Below are 25,397 nucleotides of genomic sequence, written 5' to 3' on the forward strand. Positions count from 1 at the left end.
CGCCGTCTGCATTATGAACGACGGGATCCCGATCACCGTGATCTCAACTGCATCCCATTAAAACGTATACATAATTAGGTGCTTTCACCTTAGCCAAATACAACAGACAATGCACTTACCAAGTACAAAAGCCGATGATTAGTTCCGACGACATGGTTAACGCTTTGATAGCATTTAAAAAAATTGCTGCACAGGTCGCATTTATATATGAAGAACCCCTTTGCATCCCGGGCATACTGGGTGATGTATTCAAGACCTGGTGGAAGAAAGACCACATGAATCAGACTTTATAGTGTCACTGGCATCAGCCCAGACCAGTAATGTTTTCATGGGACAGTAGATGTACAGATGTGTCCTCATATCTTTGCACTAGGCACAACAAATAGCCCCCCTTGGCACGCCAGGGTCCTCGATCATCCTGGGTACGCATTGCGCCGAAAGAGCCGCTGTCAAACAGAGCAGCTGATCCAGGTAAGCATATACATTTACAGATCGGCTGCTTGATGAGTCGTTCCTGACATCCAACTGGGCGGAGATCTGCGTTTACCCGCCCAGCTGTGACGTCAGCCCCTGTAGCAAGTATACGGAGGTCATTGGATCGCCCGGAAGTACAGCCAGATGCGCCGATATATCTGAACATATATCAGGCTGTGCTGCACAACACGACTGATCAACGTCGTTCTCAGACATATCCTTTGCATACACCCGCAAACCCGCTAGCGCTATATCAGCTAATCACTCAAACGGGCGATCTATTGCCTAGTTCTCAAAGTCGGTCCTCAGGACCCCACACAGTGCATGTTTTGCAGGTCTCCTCACAGAATCACAAGTGAAATAATTAGCTACACATGTGGACCTTTTAAAATGTGTCAGTGAGTAATTAATACACCTGTGCACCTGCTGGGTTACCTGCAAAACATGCACTGTGTGGGGTCCTGAGGACCAAGTTTGAGAACCTGTGGCCTAGTGTGTACCCAGCTTAAGCCACGGCAAAGTGCCTCTTCCCCCAAAATTTACACCTCTAAAATAATAAGCAGCAAGAAAAATAAGAATTTACTTACCGATTATTCTATTTCTCGTAGTCCGTAGTGGATGCTGTGAACTCCGTAAGGACCATGGGGAATAGCGGCTCCGCAGGAGACTGGGCACAAAAAGTAAAAGCTTTAGACTAGCTGGTGTGCACTGGCTCCTCCCCCTATGACCCTCCTCCAAGCCTCAGTTAAGATACTGTGCCCGGACGAGCGTACATAATAAGGAAGGATCTTGAATCCCGGGTAAGACTCATACCAGCCACACCAATCACACCGTATAACTTGTGATCTGAACCCAGTTAACAGTATAATAACCGTAGGAGCCTCTGAAAAGATGGCTTCCAACAATAAACAACCCGATTTGTTTGTAACAATAACTATATACAAGTATTGCAGACAATCCGCACTTGGGATGGGCGCCCAGCATCCACTACGGACTACGAGAAATAGAATTATCGGTAAGTAAATTCTTATTTTCTCTGACGTCCTAGTGGATGCTGGGAACTCCGTAAGGACCATGGGGATTATACCAAACCTCCCAAACGGGCGGGAGAGTGCGGATGACTCTGCAGCACCGAATGAGAGAACTCCAGGTCCTCCTCAGCCAGGGTATCAAATTTGTAGAACTTAGCAAACGTGTTTGCCCCTGACCAAGTAGCTGCTCGGCAAAGTTGTAAAGCAGAGACCCCTCGGGCAGCCGCCCAAGATGAGCCCACCTTCCTTGTGGAATGGGCTTTTACAGATTTTGGCTGTGGCAGGCCTGCCACAGAATGTGCAAGTTGAATTGTACTACAAATCCAACGAGCAATCGTCTGCTTAGAAGCAGGAGCACCCAGCTTGTTGGGTGCATACAGTATAAACAGCGAGTCAGATTTTCTGACTCCAGCCGTCCTGGAAACATATTTTCAGGGCCCTGACTACGTCCAGCAACTTGGAGTCCTCCAAGTCCCTAGTAGCCACAGGTACCACAATAGGTTGATTCATGTGAAACGCTGAAACCACCTTAGGGAGAAATTGAGGACGAGTCCTCAATTCCGCCCTATCCGAATGAAATATCAGGTAAGGGCTTTTATAGGATAAAGCCGCCAATTCTGATACGCGCCTGGCTGAAACCAGAGCCAACAGCATTACCACTTTCCATGTGAGATATTTCAAATCCACTGTGGCAAGTGGTTCAAACCAATGTGATTTTAGGAACCCTAAAACTACATTGAGATCCCAAGGTGCCACTGGGGGCACAAAAGGAGGCTGTATATGCAGTACCCCTTTGACAAACGTCTGAACTTCAGGCAGTGAAGCCAGTTCTTTCTGGAAGAAGATCGACAGGGCCGAAATTTGAACCTTAATGGATCCTAATTTTAGGCCCATAGACAATCCTGGTTGCAGGAAATGTAGGAAACGACCCAGTTGAAATTCTTCCGTAGGGGCCTTCTTGGCCTCACACCACGCAACATATTTTCGCCAAATGCGATGATAATGTTTTTCAGTTACATCCTTCCTGGCCTTGATCAGGGTAGGGATGACTTCATCTGGAATGCCTTTTTCCTTCAGGATCCGGCGTTCAACCGCCATGCCGTCAAACGCAGCCGCGGTAAGTCTTGGAACAGACAAGGTCCCTGCTGGAGCAGGTCCTTCCTGAGAGGTAGAGGCCACGGGTCCTCCGTGAGCATCTCTTGCAGTTCCGGGTACCAAGTTCTTCTTGGCCAATCCGGAGCCACGAGTATCGTTCTTACTCCTCTCCTTCTTATGATTCTCAGTACTTTTGGTATGAGAGGAAGAGGAGGGAACACATATACCGACTGGAACACCCACGGAGTTACCAGAGCGTCCACCGCTATTGCCTGAGGGTCCCTTGACCTGGCGCAATATCTGTCCAGTTTCTTGTTGAGACGGGACGCCATCATGTCCACCTTTGGTTTTTCCCAACGGTTTACAATCACTTGGAAGACTTCTGGATGAAGTCCCCACTCCCCCGGGTGGAGGTCGTGTCTGCTGAGGAAGTCTGCTTCCCAGTTGTCCACCCCCGGAATGAACACTGCTGACCGTGCTATCACATGATTTTCCGCCCAGCGGAGAATCCTTGCAGCTTCTGCCATTGCCCTCCTGCTTCTTGTGCCGCCCTGTCTGTTTACGTGGGCGACAGCCGTGATGTTGTCCGACTGGATCAATACCGGTTGACCCTGAAGCAGAGGCCTTGCTTGACTTAGGGCATTGTAAATGGCCCTTAGCTCTAGGATATTTATGTGAAGAGACGTTTCCATGCTTGACCACAAGCCCTGGAAATTTCTTCCCTGTGTGACTGCTCCCCAGCCTCTCAGGCTGGCATCCGTGGTTACCAGCATCCAATCCTGAATGCCGAATCTGCGGCCCTCGAGAAGATGAGCCTTCTGTAACCACCACAGGAGAGATACCCTTGTCCTTGGAGATAGGGTTATCCGCTGATGCATCTGAAGATGCGATCCGGACCATTTGTCCAGCAGATCCCACTGAAAAGTTCTTGCATGGAATCTTCCGAATGGAATCGCTTCGTAAGAAGACACCATTTTTCCCAGGACTCTCGTGCACTGATACTTGTCCTGGTTTTAGGAGGTTCCTGACTAGCTCGGATAACTCCCTGGCCTTCTCCTCCGGGAGAAACACCTTTTTCTGGACTGTGTCCAGAATCATCCCTAGGAACAGTAGACGTGTTGTTGGAATCAGCTGTGATTTTGGGATATTTAGAATCCACCCGTGCTGACGTAGCACTACCTGAGATAGTGCTACTCCGACCTCTAACTGTTCCCTGGACCTTGCCCTTATCAGAAGATCGTCCAAGTAAGGGATAATTAATACGCCTTTTCTTCGAAGAAGAATCATAATTTCGGCCATTACCTTGGTAAAGACCCGTGGTGCCGTGGACAATCCAAACGGCAGCGTCTGAAACTGATAATGACAGTTTTGTATCACAAACCTGAGGTACCCTTGGTGAGAAGGGTAGATTGGGACATGGAGATAAGCATCCTTGATGTCTAGAGATACCATATAGTCCCCTTCTTCCAGGTTCGCTATCACTGCTCTGAGTGACTCCATCTTGAATTTGAACCTTTTTATGTAAGTGTTCAAAGATTTTAGATTTAAAATTGGTCTCACCGAGCCGTCCGGCTTCGGTACCACAAACAGCGTGGAATAATACCCCTGTCCCTGTTGTAGGAGGGGTACCTTGATTATCACCTGCTGGGAATACAGCTTGTGAATAGCTTCCAATACTGCCTCCCTGTCGGAGGGAGACGTTGGTAGAGCAGACTTCAGGAACCGGCGAAGGGGAGACGTCTCGAATTCCAATTTGTACTACTACCTGCAGGATCCAGGGGTCCACTTGCGAGTGAGCCCACTGCGCGCTGAAATTCTTGAGACGGCCCCCCACCGTGCCCGAGTCTGCTTGCAGAGCCCCAGAGTCATGCTGAGGACTTGGCAGAAGCGGGGGAGGGCTTCTGCTCTTGGGAAGAGGCTGCATGGTGCAGTCTTTTTCCCCTTCCTCTGCCCCGAGGCAGGAATGAGCGGCCTTTTTCCCTCTTGCCCTTATAGGGACGAAAGGACTGGGTTTGAAAAGACGGTGTCTTTTTCTGCTGAGAGGTGACCTGGGGTAAAAAGGTGGATTTTCCAGCCGTTGCCACCAGGTCCGATAGACCGACCCCAAATAACTCCTCCCCTTTATACGGCAATACTTCCATATGCCGTTTGGAATCCGCATCACCTGACCACTGTCGCGTCCATAACGTTCTTCTGGCAGAAATGGACATCGCACTTACTCTAGATGCCAGGGTGCAAATATCCCTCTGTGCATCTCGCATATATAGTAATGCATCCTTTAAATGCTCTATAGTTAATAATATACTGTCCCTATCCAGGGTATCAATATTTTCAGTCAGGGAATCCGACCAAGCCACTCCAGCGCTGCACATCCAGGCTGAGGCGATCGCTGGTCGCAGTATAACACCGGTATGTGTGTATATACCTTTTAAGATATTTTCCAGCCTTCTATCAGCTGGTTCCTTGAGAGCGGCCGTATCAGGAGACGGTAACGCCACTTGTTTTGATAAGCGTGTGAGCGCCTTATCTACCCTAGGGGGTGTTTCCCAACGTGCCCTAACCTCTGGCGGGAAAGGGTATAGTGCCAATAATTTATTAGAAATCAGCAGTTTTTTATCGGGGGAAACCCACGCTTTATCACACACCTCATTTAATTCATCTGACTCAGGAAAAACTACTGGTAGTTTTTTCACACCCCACATAATACCCTTTTTTGTGGTACTTGTAGTGTCAGAAATGTTCAATGCCTCCTTCATTGCCGTGATCATGTAACGTGTGGCCCTACTGGACATTACGTTTGTCTCGTCACCGTCGACACTGGATTCAGTATCCGTGTCAGGGTCTGTGTCGACCATCTGAGGTAACGGGCGTTTTAGCGCCCCTGACGGTGTCTGAGACGCCTGAACAGGCACTAATTGATTTGTCGGCTGTCTCATGTCGTCAACAATTTTTTGCAAAGTGCTGACATTGTCACGTAATTCTTTAATTACTACCATCCAGTCAGGAGTCGACTCCCTAGGGGGTGACATCACTAACACAGGCAATTGCTCTGCTTCCACATCATTTTCCTCCTCATACATGTCGACACAATCGTACCGACACCCAGCACACACACAGGGAATGCTCTGATAGAGGACAGGACCCCACTAGCCCTTTGGGGAGACAGAGGGAGAGTTTGCCAGCACACACCAGAGCGCTATATATATATATACACAGGGATAACCTTATATAAGTGTTACTCCCTGTTATAGCTGCTGTATTTATATATTAGCTGCCAATAGTGCCCCCCTCTCTGTTTTACCCTGTTTCTGTAGTGCAGGACTGCAGGGGAGAGTCAGGGAGCCGTCCTTCCAGCGGAGCTGTGAAAGAAAATGGCGCTTGTGTGCTGAGGAGAAAGGCTCCGCCCCCTTCACGGCGGCCTTTTCTCCCGCTTTTTTCAGGAAACTGGCAGGGGATAAATGCATCCATATAGCCCAGGAGCTATATGTGATGCATTTTTTTAGCCATATAAGGTTTTTATATCGTTTTTATTGCGTCTCAGGGCGCTCCCCCCCAGCGCCCTGCACCCTCAGTGACCGGAGTGTGAAGTGTGCTGAGAGCAATGGCGCACAGCTGCAGTGCTGTGCGCTACCTTATTTGAAGACAGGAACGTCTTCTGCCGCCGCTTTCTCCGGACCTCTTCGCTCTTCTGGCTCTGTAAGGGGGCCGGCGGCGCGGCTCCGGGACCCAACCAGGCTGAACCTGTGATCGTCCCTCTGGAGCTAATGTCCAGTAGCCAAGAAGCCAAATCCACTCTGCAGTCAGGTGAGTTCGCTTCTTCTCCCCTTAGTCCCACGATGCAGTGAGCCTGTTGCCAGCAGGACTCACTGAAAATAAAAAACCTATTTAAACTTTTACTTCTAAGCAGCTCAGGAGAGCCACCTAGCTTGCACCCTTCTCGTTCGGGCACAAAAATCTAACTGAGGCTTGGAGGAGGGTCATAGGGGGAGGAGCCAGTGCACACCAGCTAGTCTAAAGCTTTTACTTTTTGTGCCCAGTCTCCTGCGGAGCCGCTATTCCCCATGGTCCTTACGGAGTTCCCAGCATCCACTAGGACGTCAGAGAAATAGGATTTTAATTACCTATCGGTAAATCCTTTTCTCGTAGTCCGTAGAGAATGCTGGGGTTCCATTTAGTACCATGGGGTATAGACCGATCCTTTCGGAGCCATGGGCACTTTAAGAGTTTAACAGTGTGGGCTGGCTCCTCTCTCTATGCCCCTCCTACCAGACTCAGTATAGAAACTGTGCCCGAGGAGACGCACATACTTAGAGAGAAGGAAAATAAGAATTTACTCACCGGTAATTCTATTTCTCGTAGTCCGTAGTGGATGCTGGGACTCCGTAAGGACCATGGGGAATAGACGGGCTCCGCAGGAGACTGGGCACTCTAAAAGAAAGATTAGGTACTATCTGGTGTGCACTGGCTCCTCCCTCTATGCCCCTCCTCCAGACCTCAGTTAGGGAAACTGCCCGGAAGAGCCGACACTACAAGGAAAGGATTTGGAATCCAGGGTAAGACTCATACCAGCCACACCAATCACACTGTACAACTTGTGATAACTATACCCAGTTAACAGTATGAACAACAACTGAGCCTCATTCAACGGATGGCTCATAACAAGAACCCTTTAGTTAAGCAATAACTATATACACGTATTGCATAAGAAGTCCGCACGTGGGACTACGAGAAATAGAATTACCGGTGAGTAAATTCTTATTTTCTCTGACGTCCTAGTGGAGGCTGGGGACTCCGTAAGGACCATGGGGATTATACCAAAGCTCCCAAACGAGCGGGAGAGTGCGGATGACTCTGCAGCACCGAATGAGCAAACTCAAGGTCCTCCTCAGCCAGGATATCAAACTTGTAGAACTTTGCAAAGGTGTTTGAACCCGACCAAGTAGCAGCTCGGCAAAGCTGTAAAGCCGAGACCCCTCGGGCAACCGCCCAAGACGAGCCCACGTTCCTTGTGGAATGGGCATTCACTGATTTTGGATGCGGCAGTCCAGCCGCAGAATGCGCAAGCTGAATCGTATTACAGATCCAGCAAGCAATAGTTTTCTTTGAAGCAGGAGCACACAGCTTGTTGTGTGCATACAGGATAAACAGCGAGTCAGTCTTCCTACTCTAGCTGTTCTGGTTACATAAATCTTCAAAGCCCGGACTACGTCCAGCAACTTGGATTCCTCCAAGTCACGAGTAGCCGCAGGCACCACAATAGGTTGGTTCAAATGAAACAATGATACCACCTTAGGGAGAAATTGGGGATGAGTCCGCAATTCCGCCCTGTCCATATGGAAGATCAGATAGGAGCTTTTACATGATAAAGCCGCCAATTCTGACACCCGCCTAGCCGATGCTAAGGCCAACAACATGACCACTTTCCACGTGAGGTATTTTAGCTCCACAGTCTTAAGTGGCTCAAACCAGTGGGATTTCAGGAAATCCAACACAACGTTAAGATCCCAAGGTGCCACTGGTGGCACAAAAGGAGGCTGAATATGCAGCACTCCCTTTACAAATGTCTGAACCTCAGGCAGTGAAGCCAGTACTTTTTGAAAGAAAATGGATAGGGCCGAGATCTGGACCTTTATGGACCCTAATTTGAGGCCCATAGTCACACCTGACTGTAGGAAGTGCAGAAATCGACCCAACTGGAATTCCTCTGTAGGGGCCTTCCTGGCTCCACACCAAGCAACATATTTTCGCCATATGCAGTGATAATGCTTTGCTGTCACATCCTTTCTAGCTTTTATCAGCGTAGGAATTACTTCCTCCGGGATACCCTTTTCCGCTAGGATCCGGCGTTCAACCGCCATGCCGTCAAACGCAGTCGCGATAAGTCTTGGAATAGACAGGGCCCCTGTTGCAACAGGTCCTGTCTGAGAGGCAGAGGCCATGGGTCCTCTGTGATCATCTCTTGTAGCTCTGGGTACCAAGTCAGTCTTAGCCAATCCGGAACGATGAGAATAGTTCTCACTCCTTTTCTTCTTACTATTCTCAGCACCTTGGGTATGAGAGGAAGAGGAGGAAACACATAGACAGACTGGAACACCCACGGTGTTACCAGTGCGTCCACAGCTATCACCTGAGGGCCCCTTGACCTGGCGCAATATCTTTTTAGCTTTTTGTTTAAGCGGTACGCCATCATGTCCACCTGTGGCCGTTCCAACCGATTTGCAATCTGCTCGAAGACTTCTTTTTTTAAATTGCGTATTTTTTTATTGAAAGTTTTAAATGAACATCCCAAAAAGAATATATGAAATAAAAAATAAAAAAAAAGTATACATATAAAATAAACAATACCGGCAGGTATAGTAAAGTGTGCAGGATGCAATCAGAAGTACGGTCAGACAGGAGACACAGAATACAATTGCAGTACACGTCTAATAGTACAGGATATACAATACGCCCCACATTATAGCAATAAGCAGTAAGAGCCCACAGGCGCCATGTGAGCTCACACATTGAGGATAAAATGATAAAAAAAAAAAAAAAAAAAAAAAAAAAAAGACTGACCCATGAGGCGTAGAAAAAATAAGATTTTACTCACCGGTAAATCTATTTCTCGTAGTCCGTAGTGGATGCTGGGAACTCCGAAAGGACCATGGGGAATAGCGGGCTCCGAAGGAGGCTGGGCACTCTAGAAAGATTTATGACTACCTGGTGTGCACTGGCTCCTCCCACTATGACCCTCCTCCAAGCCTCAGTTAGGACACTGTGCCCGGACGAGCCGACATAATAAGGAAGGATTTTGAATCCCGGGTAAGACTCATACCAGCTACACCAATCACACCGTACAACTCGTGATACTATATCCAGTTTAACAGTATGAAAACAACTGAGCCTCTCAACAGATGGCTCAACAATAACCCTTTAGTTATCAATAACTATTTACAAGTATTGCAGACAATCCGCACTTGGGATGGGCGCCCAGCATCCACTACGGACTACGAGAAATAGATTTACCGGTGAGTAAAATATTTTCTCTGACGTCCTAGTGGATGCTGGGAACTCCGAAAGGACCATGGGGATTATACCAAAGCTCCCAAACGGGCGGGAGAGTGCGGATGACTCCGCAGCACCGAATGAGAGAACTCAAGGTCCTCCTCAGCCAGGGTATCAAATTTGTAGAATTTTGCAAACGTGTTTGCCCCTGACCAAGTAACAGCTCGGCAAAGTTGTAAAGCCGAGACCCCTCGGTCAGCCGCCCAAGATGAGCCCACCTTCCCTGTGGAATGGGCTTTCACTGATTTAGGATGCGGCAGTCCAGCCGCAGAATGCGCCTGCTGAATCGTGTCACAGATCCAGCGAGCGATAGTCTGCTTAGAAGCAGGAGCACCCAGCCTGTTGGGTGCATACAGGATAAATAGCGAGTCAATTTTCTTGACTCTAGCCGTCCTGGAAACAATTTTTCAAGGCCCTGACTACGTCCAGTAACTTGGAATCCTCCAAGTCCCTAGTAGCCGCAGGCACCACAATAGGTTGGTTCAAGTGAAAAACTGATACCACCTTAGGGAGAAACTGGGGACGAGTCCTCAATTCTGCCCTATCCATATGGAAAATCAGATAAGGACTTTTATATGACAAAGCCGCCAATTCTGATACACGCCTGGCCGAAGCCAAGGCCAATAACATGACCACTTTCCGCGTGAGATATTTTAGATCCACGGTTTTTAGTGGTTCAAACCAATGTGATTTTAAGAAACTCAACACCACGTTGAGATCCCAAGGTGCCACTGGAGGCACAACCGGGGGCTGAATATGTAGCACTCCTTTTACAATGTCTGAACTTCAGGTACTGAAGCTAATTCTTTCTGGAAGAAAATCGACAGAGCCGAGATCTGTATCTTAAGGGAGCCTAATTTTAGGCCCATAGACACTCCTGCTTGTAGGAAATGCAGAAATCGACCTAGTTGAAATTCCTCTGTTGGGGCCTTTTGTGGCCTCACACCAAGCAACATATTTCCGCCATATGCGGTGATAATGTTTTGCAGTTACATCTTTCCTGGCTTGAATCAGCGTAGGAATGACTTCCTCCGGAATGCCCTTTTCCTTTAGGATCCGGCGTTCAACCGCCATGCCATCAAAACATAGCCGCGGTAAGTCTTGGAAAAGACAGGGCCCCTGCTGCAGCAGGTCCTGTCTGAGCGGCAGAGGCCATGGGTCCTCTGATATAATTTCTTGAAGTTCTGGGTACCAGGCTCTTCTTGGCCAATCCGGAACCACGAGTATCGTTCTTACTCCTCGCCTTCTTATTATTCTCAGTACCTTTGGTATGAGAGGCAGAGGGGGGAACACATAAACAGACTGGTACACCCACGGTGTTACCAGAGCGTCCACAGCTATCGCCTGAAGGTCCCTTGACCTGGCGCAATATCTTTTATAGCTTTTTGTTGAGGCGGGACGCCTTCATGTCCACCTGTGGCCTTTCCCAATGGTGTACAATCCTTTGGAAGACTTCTGGATGAAGTCCCCACACTCTCGGGTGGAAGTCGTGTCTGCTGAGAAGATCTGCTTCCCAGTTGTCCACTCCGGGAATGAACACTGCTGACAGTGCTAACACATGATTTTCCGCCCATCGGAGAATCCTTGTGGCTTCTGCCATCGCCATCCTGCTTCTTGTGCCGCCCTGTTGGTTTACATGGGCGACTGCCGTGATGTTGTCTGATTGGATCAGGACCGGCCGGTTTTGAAGCAGAGGCCTTGCCTGACTCAGGGCATTGTAAATGGCCCTCAGTTCCAGAATATTTATGTAGGGAAGTCACCTGACTTGACCAAAGTCCCTGGAAGCTTCTTCCCTGTGCGACTGCCCCCCAGCCTCAAAGGCTGGCATCCATGGTCACTAGGACCTAGTCCTGTATGTCGAACCTGCGGCCCTCTTGAAGATGGGCACTCTGCAGCCACTACAGTAGAGATAACCCTGTCTCCAAGGACCAGGGTATCAGCCGATGCATCTGAAGATGTGATCCGGACCACTTGTCTAACAGGTCCCCCTGAAAAGTTCTTGCATGGAACCTGCCGAATGGGATTGCTTCGTAGGAAGCTATCATTTTTCCCAGGACTCGCGTGCAATGATGCACCGATAACTGTTTTGGCTTCAGGAGGTCTCGGACTAGAGATGACAGCTCCTTGGCTTTCTCCTCCTGGAGAAACACTTATTTCTGGTCTGTGTCCAGAACCATCCCCAGGAACAGTAGACGTGTCGTAGGAAACAGCTGTGTCTTTGGACTGTTTAGAATCCAACCGTGCTGTTGTAGCACTTTCCAAAATAGTGCTACCCCGACTAGCAACTGCTCCTTGGACCTCGCCCTTATAAGGAGATTGTCCAAGTACGGGATCATTAAAAACTCCCCTTTTTCGAAGGAGTATCATCATTCCGGCCATTACCTTGGTAACACCCTCGGTGCCATGTACAGTCCAAACAGCAGAGTCTGGACTTGGTAATGGTAATCCTGTACCACAAATCTGAGGTACTCCTGGCGAGGATAGTAAATGGGGACATGCAGGTAAGCATCCTTGATGTCCCGGGATACCATGTAATCCCCCTCGTCCAGGCTTGCAATAACCGCCCTGAGCGATTCCATCTTGAACTTGAATTTTTTTATGTATGTGTTCAAGGATTTTAAATATAAAAAAGGGTCACACCGAACCATGCGGTTTCGGTACCCCAAACCGTGTGGAATAGTAACCCCGTCCTTGTTGAAGTAGGGGCACCTTAAGTATTACCTGCTGGGAATACAGCTTATTAATTGCCTCTAGCACAGCCTCCCTGCCTGAGGGAGTTGTCGGCAAGGCATATTTGAGGAAACGGCGGGGGGAAGACATCTCGAATTCCAGCTTGTACCCCTGAAATACTACTTGAATGAAACAGGGATCCACCTGTGAGCGAGCCCACTGATCGCTGAAATTTTTGAGACGGCCCCCCACCGTACCTGGCTACACCTGTGGAGCCCCCGCGTCATGCTGTGGACTCAGAGGAAGCGAGAGAAGAATTATGATTCTGGGAACAGGCTGACTGGTGCAGCTTTTTCAGTCTTCCCTGGTCTCTGTACAGAAAGGAAGCGCCTTTGACCCGCTTGCTTTTCTGAAGCCGAAAGGACTGTACCTGATAATACAGTGCTTTCTTAGTCTGTGAGGAAAACTGAGGTAAAAATATTTCTTCCCAGCTGTTGCTGCGGATACGAGGTCCCAGAGACCATCCCCAAATAATTCCTCACCCTTATAAGGCAGAATCTCTATGCGCCTTTTAAAGTCAGCATCACCTGTCCAGTGACAGGTCTCTAATACCCTCCTGACAGAATGGACATTACATTCATTTTGGATGCCAGCCGGCAAAATATCCCTCTGTGCATCCCTCATATATAAGACGACGTCTTTAATATGTTCTCATGTTAGCAAACTAGTATGTTTGACAGGGTCACCGACCACGCTGCAGCAGTACGCTCTGCAGGTTTCAGTCTAGTACCTGAGTGTGTAAATACAGACTTCAGGATAGCCTCCTGCTTTTTATCAACAGGTACCTTCAAAGTGGCCGTTCCTAAAACGGCAGTGCCACCTATTTTGACAACCGTGTGAGCGCCTTATCCACCCTAGGGGATATCTCCCAGCGTAACTTATCCTCTGGCGGGAAAAGGTACGCCATCAGTAACTTTTTAGAAATTACCAGTTTCTTATCAGGGGGAACCCACGCTTTTCACACACTTCATTCATTCATCTGATGGGGGAACAAAACACTGCCTGCTTTTTCTCCCCAAACATAAAAACCCATTTTTAGAGGTTAATGTCAGAAATGTGTAACACATTTTTTATTGCCGGGATCAAGTCACGGATGTTCCTAGTGGATTGTGTAGATGTCTCAACCTTGTCGACACTGGAGTCAGACTCCGTGTCGACATCTGTGTCTGCCATCTGAATGAGCGGGCGTTTTTGAGCCCCTGATGGCCTTTGAGACGCCTGGGCAGGCGCGGGCTAAGAAGCCGGCTGTCCCACAGCTGTTACGTCATCCACCCTTTTATGTAAGGAGTTGACACTGTCGGTTAATACCTTTCACCTAACCATCCACTCTGGTGTCGGCCCCACAGGGGGCGACATCACATTTATCGGCATCTGCTCCGTCACTATATAAGCCTCCTCCTCAAACATGTCGACACAGCTGTACCGACACACCGCATACACACAGGGAATGCTCTTGACTGAGGACAGGACCCCACAAAGCCCTTTGGGGAGACAGAGAGAGAGTATGCCAGCACACACCAGAGCGCCATATAATGTGGGGATTCTATAACTGAGTGAATTTTCCCCCATAGCTGCTTGTATATACAATATTGCGCCTAAATTTAGTGCCCCCCCTCTCTTTTTAACCCTTTGAGCCTGAAAACTACAGGGGAGAGCCTGGGGAGCTTTCTTCCAGCTGCACTGTGAAGAGAAAATGGCGCCAGTGTGTCTGAGGGAGATAGCTCCGCCCCTTTTCCGCGGCCTATTCTCCCGCTTTTTTCTGGATTCTGGCAGGGGTATTTACCACATATATAGCCTCTGGGGCTATATATTGTGGTATTTTTGCCAGCCAAGGTGTTTTTATTGCTGCTCAGGGTGCCCCCCCCAAGCGCCCTGCACCCTCAGTGACCGGAGTGTGAAGTGTGTATGAGGAGCAATGGCGCACAGCTGCAGTGCTGTGCGCTACCTTGGTGAAGACTGATGTCTTCTGCCGCCGATTTTCCGGACCTCTTCTTGCTTCTGGCTCTGTAAGGGGGACGGCGGCGCGGCTCCGGGACCGAACACCAAGGACTGGGCCTGCGGTCGATCCCTCTGGAGCTAATGGTGTCCAGTAGCCTAAGAAGCCCAATCCGGCTGCAAGCAGGCGAGTTCGCTTCTTCTCCCCTTAGTCCCTCGCTGCAGTGAGCCTGTTGCCAGCAGGTCTCACTGAAAATAAAAAACCTAAATCTATACTTTCTTTCTAAGGGCTCAGGAGAGCCCCTAGTGTGCATCCAACCTCGGCCGGGCACAAGATCTAACTGAGGCTTGGAGGAGGGTCATAGTGGGAGGAGCCAGTGCACACCAGGTAGTCATAAATCTTTCTCGAGTGCCCAGCCTCCTTCGGAGCCCGCTATTCCCCATTGTCCTTTCGGAGTTCCCAGCATCCACTAGGACGTCAGAGAAATACAAACGTATTGGCACTGCAAACTATAGGTAAAACACCTGCCTGAGTATAGAGAAGAAAAGAAAAAAAAAAAATGATAAGAAATAATTAAAATCCTAAGACCTCTGCTGCTCATAGAGATAAAACAAAAATCCCTACAATACAGAACAAAAAACAAAACCCCCCAAAACAAACCACCTCAAAACCCCCCACCCTGTATAGCCTATCCCCAACCTAGGTATACCTGGATCCCCAAACCCCCCCACCCCCCCTTAAACTACGTGACCTAACTGTCTAACACCTCCCTCCCTCCCCTAATACCAGGATAAATGAAAAAAATAAGTGACTGGGGCAAATAAAAAAAAAGAAGAAATATGGCCAAACAGTAAATAGAGTAGATCTCCCTCATATGAGAATAAAAAATTTAAATTAAAAATGAATATGCAAATATGGAGATATGATAAGCGACTCGGAAATAAAAAGAAATAGTGCTGGTAGCACCCTACAGATACAACAGTATATAGGGATAAGTAACCCTTAAATAAGCGATGGTCAAATAAAACATATCTTAGAACCAAATAGCGAAATTATATCAATGGTAAGACATACAAAAAACAGAATAGAACATAGTATTTAAGAACGTATCAACAATAAAATAGAACACAGCCAAGGACCCGGTAACCAGTGAGGTATTATACAGACTTGGAAAGAAAGAAAATCAGTCCGGAGGATAAGCCCACTCTGGAATCAAGTCATTTAGCGGTACACGAGCAGTAGTCAGGAAGGTAGTGGAGCCAGCAACCATCCCGCACAGCATTAGCTGGATAGATAAGAGGATAGGCCACAGTTCCACGGTAAATGGAGAATGGAGAACCGTCCCTCTCCCAAACATCACAATTAACTGCGAAATGATACAATACCGTTCTCTCCCATTATCAAGGAGGTCACACTGCTGACCCTCAAAGAAAATTGCAATGGAGGTCCATACAGTCACCAACGATGAGACGGAGGCAGTCACCGACATCCCACGCGCCAACACCCACTGCAAATAACGGTGAATATGCGCAGGAAGAATCCTCAACTCCCCCATTTTGTTCACAATGTGTTCGTCGGAGGAGGTACTGTAGCGGAGCGGCAGGCCCCACAGATACAAGCTCCCCAAAAGGTTCCGAGGGTAGCAGCACCGGCGGGCAGGTGGACCCCACAGGAGAACCAGTTACTGCAACAGTCTCTACTCCAAACATATTAAGAACCCTTTGCTCGGATTCCGCGATAGCCTTCAGGATGATTGAGACCGAATGTCCAGAAGTATTAACAGGATTAAACATGGCTGCATGAGGACGAAGCAATATACTGTAGGAGCAAGAGGAAGATCCACTGGTAGAAAGGGAGCAGAGTTATACACACAGGAGCTCGGCTCATCCAAAGAACGCAGGTGTGTGAGTCCAGCAAATGTGTTCTAGAGGTGAGAGGGAGCCAGGCATACAGTGTTCTTCCCTGCACTACAGGTATAGTTAAAGCTCTGTCCCAAATTCACAGGGAGTGTTGTCTCTGTAATACTATGTGCTCAGTAATATCCTCACCAGGGGAGAAGGGGACAGGCAGTGGAATGTGTGCTGTGTATAATACAAGCTCACCAGCACTGAGCACACTGGCCCCAGCAGCTGAGTGAGGGCAGAGCTGCAGCAGGATCAACAGCCACACTGAGAGCAGAGTCTGCCTCAGGATCCAGTCACAGACTTCACCAGCCAGTAAGTTAGGGCTCTTGGCACAGAGGATCCCCAAATTCACACTGCAGGAGCAGAGGGGGGTACTGCACTCTTGCAGAATTTTTCAGCCACAGAACACCAGGGAAACAGGAGATAGATCAGGATATTAGCAGGAGCTCTGGCAGGAAGCTGCCTACACCATGCTATGTCAAGCCACCTGCTCGAAGACTTCTTGATGAAGTCCCCACTCTCCCGGGTGGAGGTCGTGTCTGCTGAGGAAGTCTGCTTCCCAGTTGTCCACTCCCGGAATGAACACTGCTGACAGTGCTTGTACGTGATTCTCCGCCCAACGAAGAATCCTGGTGGCTTCCGCCATTGCCACCCTGCTTCTTGTGCCGCCCTGGCGGTTTACATGGGCGACTGCCGTGATGTTGTCTGACTGAATCAGCACTGGTTGGTCTCGAAGCAGGGGCTCCGCTTGACTCAGGGCGTTGTATATGGCCCTTAATTCCAGTATGTTTATGTGCAGACAAGTCTCCTGACTTGACCACAGGCCTTGGAAGTTTTTCCCTGAGTGACTGCCCCCCATCCGCGGAGGCTTGCATCCGTGGTCACCAGGATCCAGTTCTGTATGCCGAACCTGCGGCCCTGGAGAAGATGAGCACTCTGCAGCCACCACAGCAGAGACACCCTGGTCCTTGGGGACAGGGTGATCAGGCGATGCATCTGAAGATGCGATCCGGACCACTTGTCCAACAGATCCCACTGAAAGATCCTGGCTTGGAACCTGCCGAAAGGTATGGCTTCGTAAGACGCTACCATCTTTCCCAGGATTCACGTGCAGTGATGCACAGACACCTGTTTTGGTTTCAGGAGGTCCCTGACCAGAATCACCAACTCCTGAGCCTTCTCCTCCGGGAGAAACACCTTCTTCTGTTCTGTGTCCAGAATCATGCCCAGGAAGGGCAGACACGTCGTAGGAATCAGCTGCGAGTTTGGAATATTCAGAATCCAGCCGTGCCGTAGCAACACTTCCTGAGAGTGTGCTACGCTGATCAACAACTGCTCCCTGGACCTCGCCTTTATGAGGAGATCGTCCAAGTACGGGATAACTAACTCCTTGCTTCCAAAGGAATACCATCATTTCGGCCATTACCTTGGTAAATACTCTCGGTGCCGTGGACAGACCAAACGGCGTCTGGAATTGATAATGACAGTCCTGTACCACAAACCTGAGGTACTCCTGGTGAGGTGGATAAATGGGGACGTGCAAGTAAGCATCCTTGATGTCCGCTCTGAGCGATTCCATTTTGAACTTGAACTTTTTCATGTATATGTTCAAGGATTTTAAATTTAGAATGGGTCTTACCGAACAGTGTGGAATAGTAACCCTTTCCCTGCTGAAGGGGGGGGGGGTAACCATTATCACTTGCTGGAAGCACAGCTTGTGAATTGCCGCCAGGACTACCTCCCCCTCTGTGGGAGAAGCTGGCATGGCAGATTATAGGTAACGGTGAGGGGGGGTGGGGTGTCACTTCTAACTCCAGCTTGTATCCCTGCGATACAATCTGTATAGCCCAAGGATCCACCTGTGAGCGAACCCACTGATTGCTGAAGTGTCGGAGACGCGCCCCCACCGCTCCTGGCTCCGCCTGTGGAGCCCCAGCGTCATGCGGTAGACTTAGTGGAAGCCGGGGAGGACTTTTGTTCCTGGGAACTAGCTGCATGGTGCAGCTTCTTTCCTCTACCCCTGCCTCTGGCAAGAAAGGATGCACCCCTGACTTTCTTGCTCTTTTGAGAACGAAAGGACTGCATTTGGTAATAAATCCCTGTCCAGGGTATCTAACTCCTCTGACAGTATCTGTCCATGCTGCTACAGCACTGCACATCCAGGCTGAAGCAATAGCCGGTCTCAGTAGAGTACCAGAGTGTGTATACACTGACTTCAAGATACCTTCCAGCTTTCTATCCGCAGGCTCCTTTAGAGCGGCCGTATCCTGAGACGGCAAGGCCACCCTAGCGCCTTGTCAACCCTAGGGGAGGATTCCCAGCGTAACCTATCCGTTGGCGGGAAAGGGTACGCCATTAGTATTCTCTTGGGAATCACCACTTTCTTATCAGGGGATGACCACGCTTCTTCACATAACTCATTTAATTCATGTGATGTGGGAAAAGTCACTGGCTGCTTTTTCTCCCCAAACATATTTACCCTCTTGTCAGGGACAGGGTCAACCTCTGAAATGTGTAATACATTTTTTATTGCAATAATCATGTATCGGATGGCCTTGGTCATTTTAGGCTGTAATTGTGCCTCATCATCGTCGACACTGGAGTCAGACTCCGTGTCGGCATCCATGTCAACCAACTGAGATAGTGAGCGTTTTTGAGACCCTGACGGCCTCTTAGGCGCTGGGCAGGCCCGGGTTGAGGGCCCGGCTGCCCCTCGGCTGCAACATCATCAAACCTTTTGTGTAATGAGTTTACATTGTCATTTAAGACCTTCCACATATCCATCCAATCCGGCATCGGCACCGACTGCGACACCACATTTATCTGCCCTTGCTCCGCCTCCACGTAACCCTCTTCATCAAACATGTCGACACAGCCGTACGGACACAGCACACACACAGGGAATGCTCTGACTGAGGACAGGACCCCACAAGGTCTTTGGGGACACAGAGAAAGAGTATGCCAGCACACACCACAGCGCTATATAACTCAGGGATACACACTACACAAGTGATTTCCCAATAGCTGCTTAATATACACCTTTAGTGCCTAAATTTATGTGCCCCCCCTCTCTTTTTACCCTTCTAGTGCCAGGAGACTGCAGGGGAGAGCATGGGGAGCGTCCTTCCAGCGGAGCTGTGAAGAAAAATGCCGCTGGTGTGCTGAGGAAGAAGGCCCCGACCCCTCAGCGGCAGGCTTCTGTCCCGCTGTCTGTGACTGAAAAATGGCGGGGGAGTTTACACATATACAGTACCTGACTGTATTAGGTGTATATTTATGCCAAAGGTACTCTAAATGCTGCCCAGGGCGCCCCCCAGCGCCCTGCACCCTACAGTGACCGGAGTGTGTGGTGTGCTGTGGGAGCAATGGCGCACAGCTGCGGTGCTGTGCGCTACCTTCAATGAAAACAGGAGTCTTCAGCCGCCGATTTCACCTTCTGATCTTCTGGCTCTGCGAGGGGGACGGCGGCGCGGCTCCGGGAACGGACGATCGAGGACAGCTGCCTGTGTTCGAACCCTCTGGAGCTAATGGTGTCCAGTAGCCCAAGAAGCGCAACCTAGCTGTGAACAGGTACGTTTGCTTCTCTCCCCTCGGTCCCACGTAGCACTGAGTCTGTTACCAGCAGAGCTCACTGAAAATAAAAAAACCTAAAATACTTTTAACTAGCAGGCTCAGGAGAGCCCACTAGGAGCACCCAGCTCTGGCCGGGCACAGATTCTAACTGAGGTCTGGAGGAGGGGCATAGAGGGAGGAGCCAGTGCACACCAGATAGTACCTAATCTTTCTTTTAGAGTGCCCAGTCTCCTGCGGAGCCAGTCTATTCCCCATGGTCCTTACAGAGTCCCCAGCATCCACTAGGACGTCAGAGAAATACAGATAGTGGTGAGATTCACACCAGCTCACACATAAAAGGAAAGCCAAGCTAACCAGTTTGAAACGATTCAGCAACGGCTGAACAATACTTGAACAACAATGCAGGAAAACGAAGCATTGGGTGGGAGCCCAGCATCCTCTACGGACCACGAGAAAAGGATTTACCGGTAGGTAATTAAAATCCTATTTTCGCTTACATCCTAGGAGGATGCTGGGGTTCCATTTAGTACCATGGGGATGTAACAAAGCTCCAAGTACAGGAGGGACAGTGCGGAGGTTCCTGCAGAACAGATTGACCAAACTTAAGGTCCTCAGAGGCCAAAGTATCAAACTTGCAGAACTTGGCAAACGTGTTCGATCCCGACCAAGTAGTTGCTCGGCAGAGCTGTAAAGCAGAGACACCCCGGGCAGCCGCCCAGGAAGAACCCACTTTACGAGTAGAGTGGGCCTAAACAGATTCCGGAAGCGGCAATCTTGCCGTAGAATAAGCATGCTGGATAGTCAGCCTGATCCAGTGGGAAATGGTATGCTTAGAAGCAGGACACCCAATCTTATTGGGATCATAAAGGACAAATAGAGCGTACGACTTTGTGACGAGAAGATCTCTTTACATAGATCCTCAAAGCCCTCACAACATCCAAGGACTTTGAGGTAATCGAGGGGTCAGTAGCCACTGGCACCATAATGGCGGATATGAAAAGCAGACAACCTTTGGAAGAAATTGCTGACGCGTTCTGAGCTCAGCTCTATCCTCATGGAAAATCAAGTAGGGGCTCTTGTGCGACAATGCGCTCAATTCCGACACACGTCTTGCAGATGCCAATGCCAATAGTGTGACAGATTTCCAAGTAAGAAACTTCACGTCCACCTCCTGTAAAGGCTCGAACCAATCCGAATGCAGGAACTGCAGCAACACATTAAGATCCCAAGGTGCCATAGGAGACACAAAGGGTGGTTGGATGTGCAGAACCCCTTTCAAGAATGTCTGACCCTCAGGGAGGGCAGCCAATTGATTCTGGAAGAAAATGGACAAGACCGAAATCTGGTGCCTTTATTGAGCCCAAGCGTAGGCCCACATCCACACCTGCTTGCAGAAAGAGGAGAAGCCGTCCTAGTTGAAACTCCACTGTAGGAAACTTCATGGATTCACAGCAAGACATACTTTATCCAAATCCAATGGTAATGTTTAGACGTTACTCCCTTCCTAGCTTGGATTAGAGTAGGAATTACTTTGTTCGGAATGCCCTTCCAAGCTAAGATCTGGTGTTCAACCTCCATGCCATCAAACGTAGCCGTGGTAAGTCTTGATAGGCGAACCGCCCCTTTTGCAGTAGGTTCTCGAAGAGGAAGAGGCCTCGGATCCTCCAGAAGTAATTCAAGAAGATCCAAGTACCAAGCTCTTCTTTGCCAGTCCGGAGCAAGGAGGATCGCCAAAACTCTTGTTTTTTTGAAAAGTTTGAGAATCCTTGGGATGATTGGAAGGGGAGGGAACACATACACTGACTGGAACACCCGAGTTACCAGGGCATCCACCGCCACTGCCTGTGGGTCTCTCAACCTGGAACAGTACCTACGAAGCTTCTTGTTGAGGCGGGAGGCCATCATGTATATCTGGGTTACCCCCCACCGGCTTGTTACCTCTGCGAACACCTTCGGGTGGAGGCCCCATTCTCCTGGATTGAGATATTGTCTGCTGAGGAAGTCCGCTCCCCAGTTGTCCACTCCCGGAATGAAGATATGCCGACAGCGCCACCGCGTGTCTTTCTGCCCAGAGGACCTCTGACACTGCAGCTCTGCTCTTCATTCCGCCCTGTTGGTTTATGTAGGACACCGCTGTTACATTGTACGACTGAACCTGAATGGCTTGATCTGGCAGAAGATGTGCCACCTGTAGAAGGGCATTGTATGTGGTATTTCGTTCCACAATGTTTATTGGAAGGATGGATTCCAGACTTGACCACTTTCTTTGGAAGCTTTCCCCTTGGGTGACTGCTCTCCAACCTCAGGCTTGCATCCGTGGTCAGAAGGATCCAATTTTGAAAACCCAAACCTGAGCCTTCGAGTAGGTGAGAAGTTTGCAGCAACCAGGAGTGAAATCCTGGCCTTCGGTATATCCACTGGTGCATGTGAATATGCGATCCCGACCACTTGTCTAGAGACCCAGCTGGAAGAACCTCGCATGGAATCTTCCGTATTGGAGAGCCTCGTAAGAGGCTACCATCTTTCCCAGAAGGCGAATGCACTGATGAACAGATACCCGGGCTGGCTTCAGGACATCCCGGACCATTGATTGGATCACCAAGGCTTTCTCCACCGGTAGAAAGACCCACTGCACTTCCGTGTCTAGTATCATCCCAGGAAGTGCAGTCTCCGTGTCAGCTCCAAATGTGACTTTGGAAGGTTTAGGATACACCCAAGATCCTGGGGTAGTCGAGTTGAGAGAGCAATTCTCTGTAATAGCCTCTTCCTGGAAAATGCTTTTATCAGCAGATCATCCAGATATGGAATTATGTTCACTCCCTGCTTGCGGAGGAGTAGCATCATCTTTGCCATGACTTTGGTGAACACCCTTAGTGCTGTGGAGAGGCCAAATGGCAGTGCTTGGAACCGATAGTGACAGTCCAGCAGCACAAATGTTAGATGAGCCTGGTGAGGCGGCCAGATTGGAATGTGTAGTTACGCATCCTTGATATCCAGGGATACCAGGAATTCCCCCTCCTCCAGACCCGAGATCACCGCTCTCAGACTCCATCTTGAATTTGAATTCCCTCAAGTAGGGGTTCAATTACTTTAGGTTTAATATCGGCCTTACCGAACAGTCCGGTTTCGGTACCACAAACAGGTTTGAGTAATAACCCTTGTGTTTTAGGTGAGGTGGAACTGGAACAATTACAATTGTTTGAACCAATTTTTGAATGGCTTCTTGTAGGATAGCACTTTCTGTCAGCGAAGCTGGTAAGGCCGATTTGAAGAATCTGTGAGGTGGAAGCACTTGAAACTCCAGTCTGTACCCCTAGGCAACAATATCTTTTACCCAGGGGTCTAGGCATGATGACGCCCAGCCATGACTGAAATCTATTAGTCTTGCTCCCACCTGCCCGATCTCCAGGCTGGGAGGACCACAGTCATGCTTAAGACTTTGAGGAAGCAGAAGCTGGTTTCTGCTCCTGAGAACAGGTTTTCTGGATTTTCCCCAACCTCCTCTAAAGAAAGTGGAAGGGGGTTTGGATTTTTTTTAACTTTTGCAGCCCGAAATGACTGCAGTGTAGACGTAGGATATTTCCTAGCCAGTGGTGCCGCTGAGCGAAAAGAGGTAAGGTTGCCGTGGAGATCCACGCATCCAATGCGTCCCCAAACAGAGCCTGACCTGTGAAGGGTAGGTTCTCCGTGCCTTTCTTGGATTCTGCATCCGAAACAGCCATGGAAGTAGCCCTTGCATTCAGCATGTCAAGGTCCTTCATGGCCTCCACCCTAAAACCTGCAGAATCCTGTATGTGATGCAAAAACAATTCAATGTCACACCTATCCATAGTATCTAAGTCCTCTAGTAATGTGCATGATCACCTTGCGATGGCTTTACAAATCCACGCACAAGCAATAGTGGGCCTTAAAGCTGTGTATAGTGATTTGAGCGTAGTCTCAATCTTGCGGTCAGCCAGCTCTTAATGCTGTTGAGCCAGGGACAGGTAAAACCACCTTTTTTGACAACCTAGATACAGAAGCGTCTACTTTTTTTTTTTTTTTGGGGGGGGGGGGGGGGGGGGGGGGGGATTTCCCACTTTTATCTGTCCCCCTTCAGGGAAAGGGAGAGCAATGAGAACCCTTTTTGGGATCTGGAATTTTTTCTCTGGGTTTTCCCAGGATATTTCAAACAAAGTTTAACTCCTTAGAAGCCGGGAAGGTAAGCGAGGATTTCTGAGTTACTGTAAAATGAGACTCCTCTACCTGCTCAGATACCTTCTCAGTAATATGTAAAATGTCCCTAATGGCTTCAATCATTAGTTGCACCCCCTTAGCAAGTGATGTATTCTCCACCTCTAGTCGTCGTCGTTACCCGTATCAGGTAAGGAATCAGTGTCCGCTTGCATTGTCTGGGCAGGTGTATGTTTTTGTGGGTACGTAAGGGGGGGGGGGGGGGGGGGGGGGGGTCTTAGACAAAGCACTGGGGGCTGAGTATGTCAAACCTCCACAGATTCTCAAAAACTGTTTCTCTCTCAGTATGCGAGATCCTTGTTGAAATTTGTGATATCATTCCCCTCAAAGAATCCACCCATGTGGGTTCAGATTCAGAAGGCTGAGAAACTATATTGCAGTCATGAGTGCATGGAGTAGACTCTTCAGGAGAAGATAAACACTCTGCAGCACAGGACACCGAGTCCTTAGACATGGTAATGTGGTATATACACACACAGGAAAATGTCACACCCAGTTTCCCCCAGAGTACCTTCAGAGAGTATAAGGAGCCAGCCACACAGCGCCCCAACAGGCAGTTATGATAAAAGCCTGGCGCTGACTAACTAACCTTAATAGGATAATTAGTACTATAATCACACATCCCTCCTGTCTAACATCCCGGTACTGCAGAGGTATGCTGGAGTTATGTGGAGGGCAGCGTTCCCCGTCAGCACCCTGTTCCTACGATCTGCAGGGAGAAAATGGCGCTGTGAGTAATGGATCCACTCTGAGGATAAGCCCCGCTGACACGCAGCTTCCCGCACAAATTGTTTATACTGACGTGAGGATTTATTTTCTAACAGTGGGATTAGCCCGTTAGCTGCTTGACAAGCGCCTACACTGTTTCTGAGCCTTCTGCGCTTTCACCCTTGTGCTGACATTCCTGCCGGCGACCCGCTTACTGGGCCGCCGGCGCTGTACTCACCACTTTTTTCTTCTGGCTCTGTTAAGGGGTGGCGGCTGTGCTGCAGGAGTGAGCGGTCGCCTTGTGGGCTTGTGATCAGCACCCTCAGGAGCTCAGTGTCCTGTCAGCGGACTAGAGGACCATTAACTTCAAGAGTTGGTTCCTAATCACCCCCCCCCCCCAAGTCCCACGAAGCAGGGAGGCTGTTGCCAGCAGTCTTCCTGTACCTAAATTACCCTATTAAAACACATCTCTATGCAACTATCTAAAAAATTTTTAAAAAAAATAGGGATTTTTGTTACTTACCGTAAAATCTCTCTCTCAGATTCCATCTGGGGGACGCTGCGCTGTTAGAGTGTGTGGTGTGGGAGTTTGGCACAGAACCTATCAAAACTAACTCCTCCCCCCTCTAACCCCTCCCATCTCCAGCCTACCACTAGATCACCTCA

The 25,397-nt window shown here is 49.1% G+C and overlaps 1 protein-coding gene across 3 annotated transcripts in view; it reads right to left on the reverse strand.

Moving 5' to 3' along the window:
* Positions 1-25,397, reverse strand: part of LOC134980365 (uncharacterized) — a 196,465-nt gene that overhangs the window by 130,464 nt on the left and 40,604 nt on the right. For all 3 annotated transcript variants that reach the window (XM_063947163.1, XM_063947162.1, XM_063947161.1), the window contains exon 5: positions 120-256. In XM_063947163.1, the coding sequence (XP_063803233.1) occupies positions 120-256 (137 nt within the window). The remainder of the gene's footprint in view (positions 1-119; positions 257-25,397) is intronic.

Source organism: Pseudophryne corroboree, chromosome 12 (assembly GCF_028390025.1).
Source record: "Pseudophryne corroboree isolate aPseCor3 chromosome 12, aPseCor3.hap2, whole genome shotgun sequence".
Taxonomy (NCBI): domain Eukaryota; kingdom Metazoa; phylum Chordata; class Amphibia; order Anura; family Myobatrachidae; genus Pseudophryne; species Pseudophryne corroboree.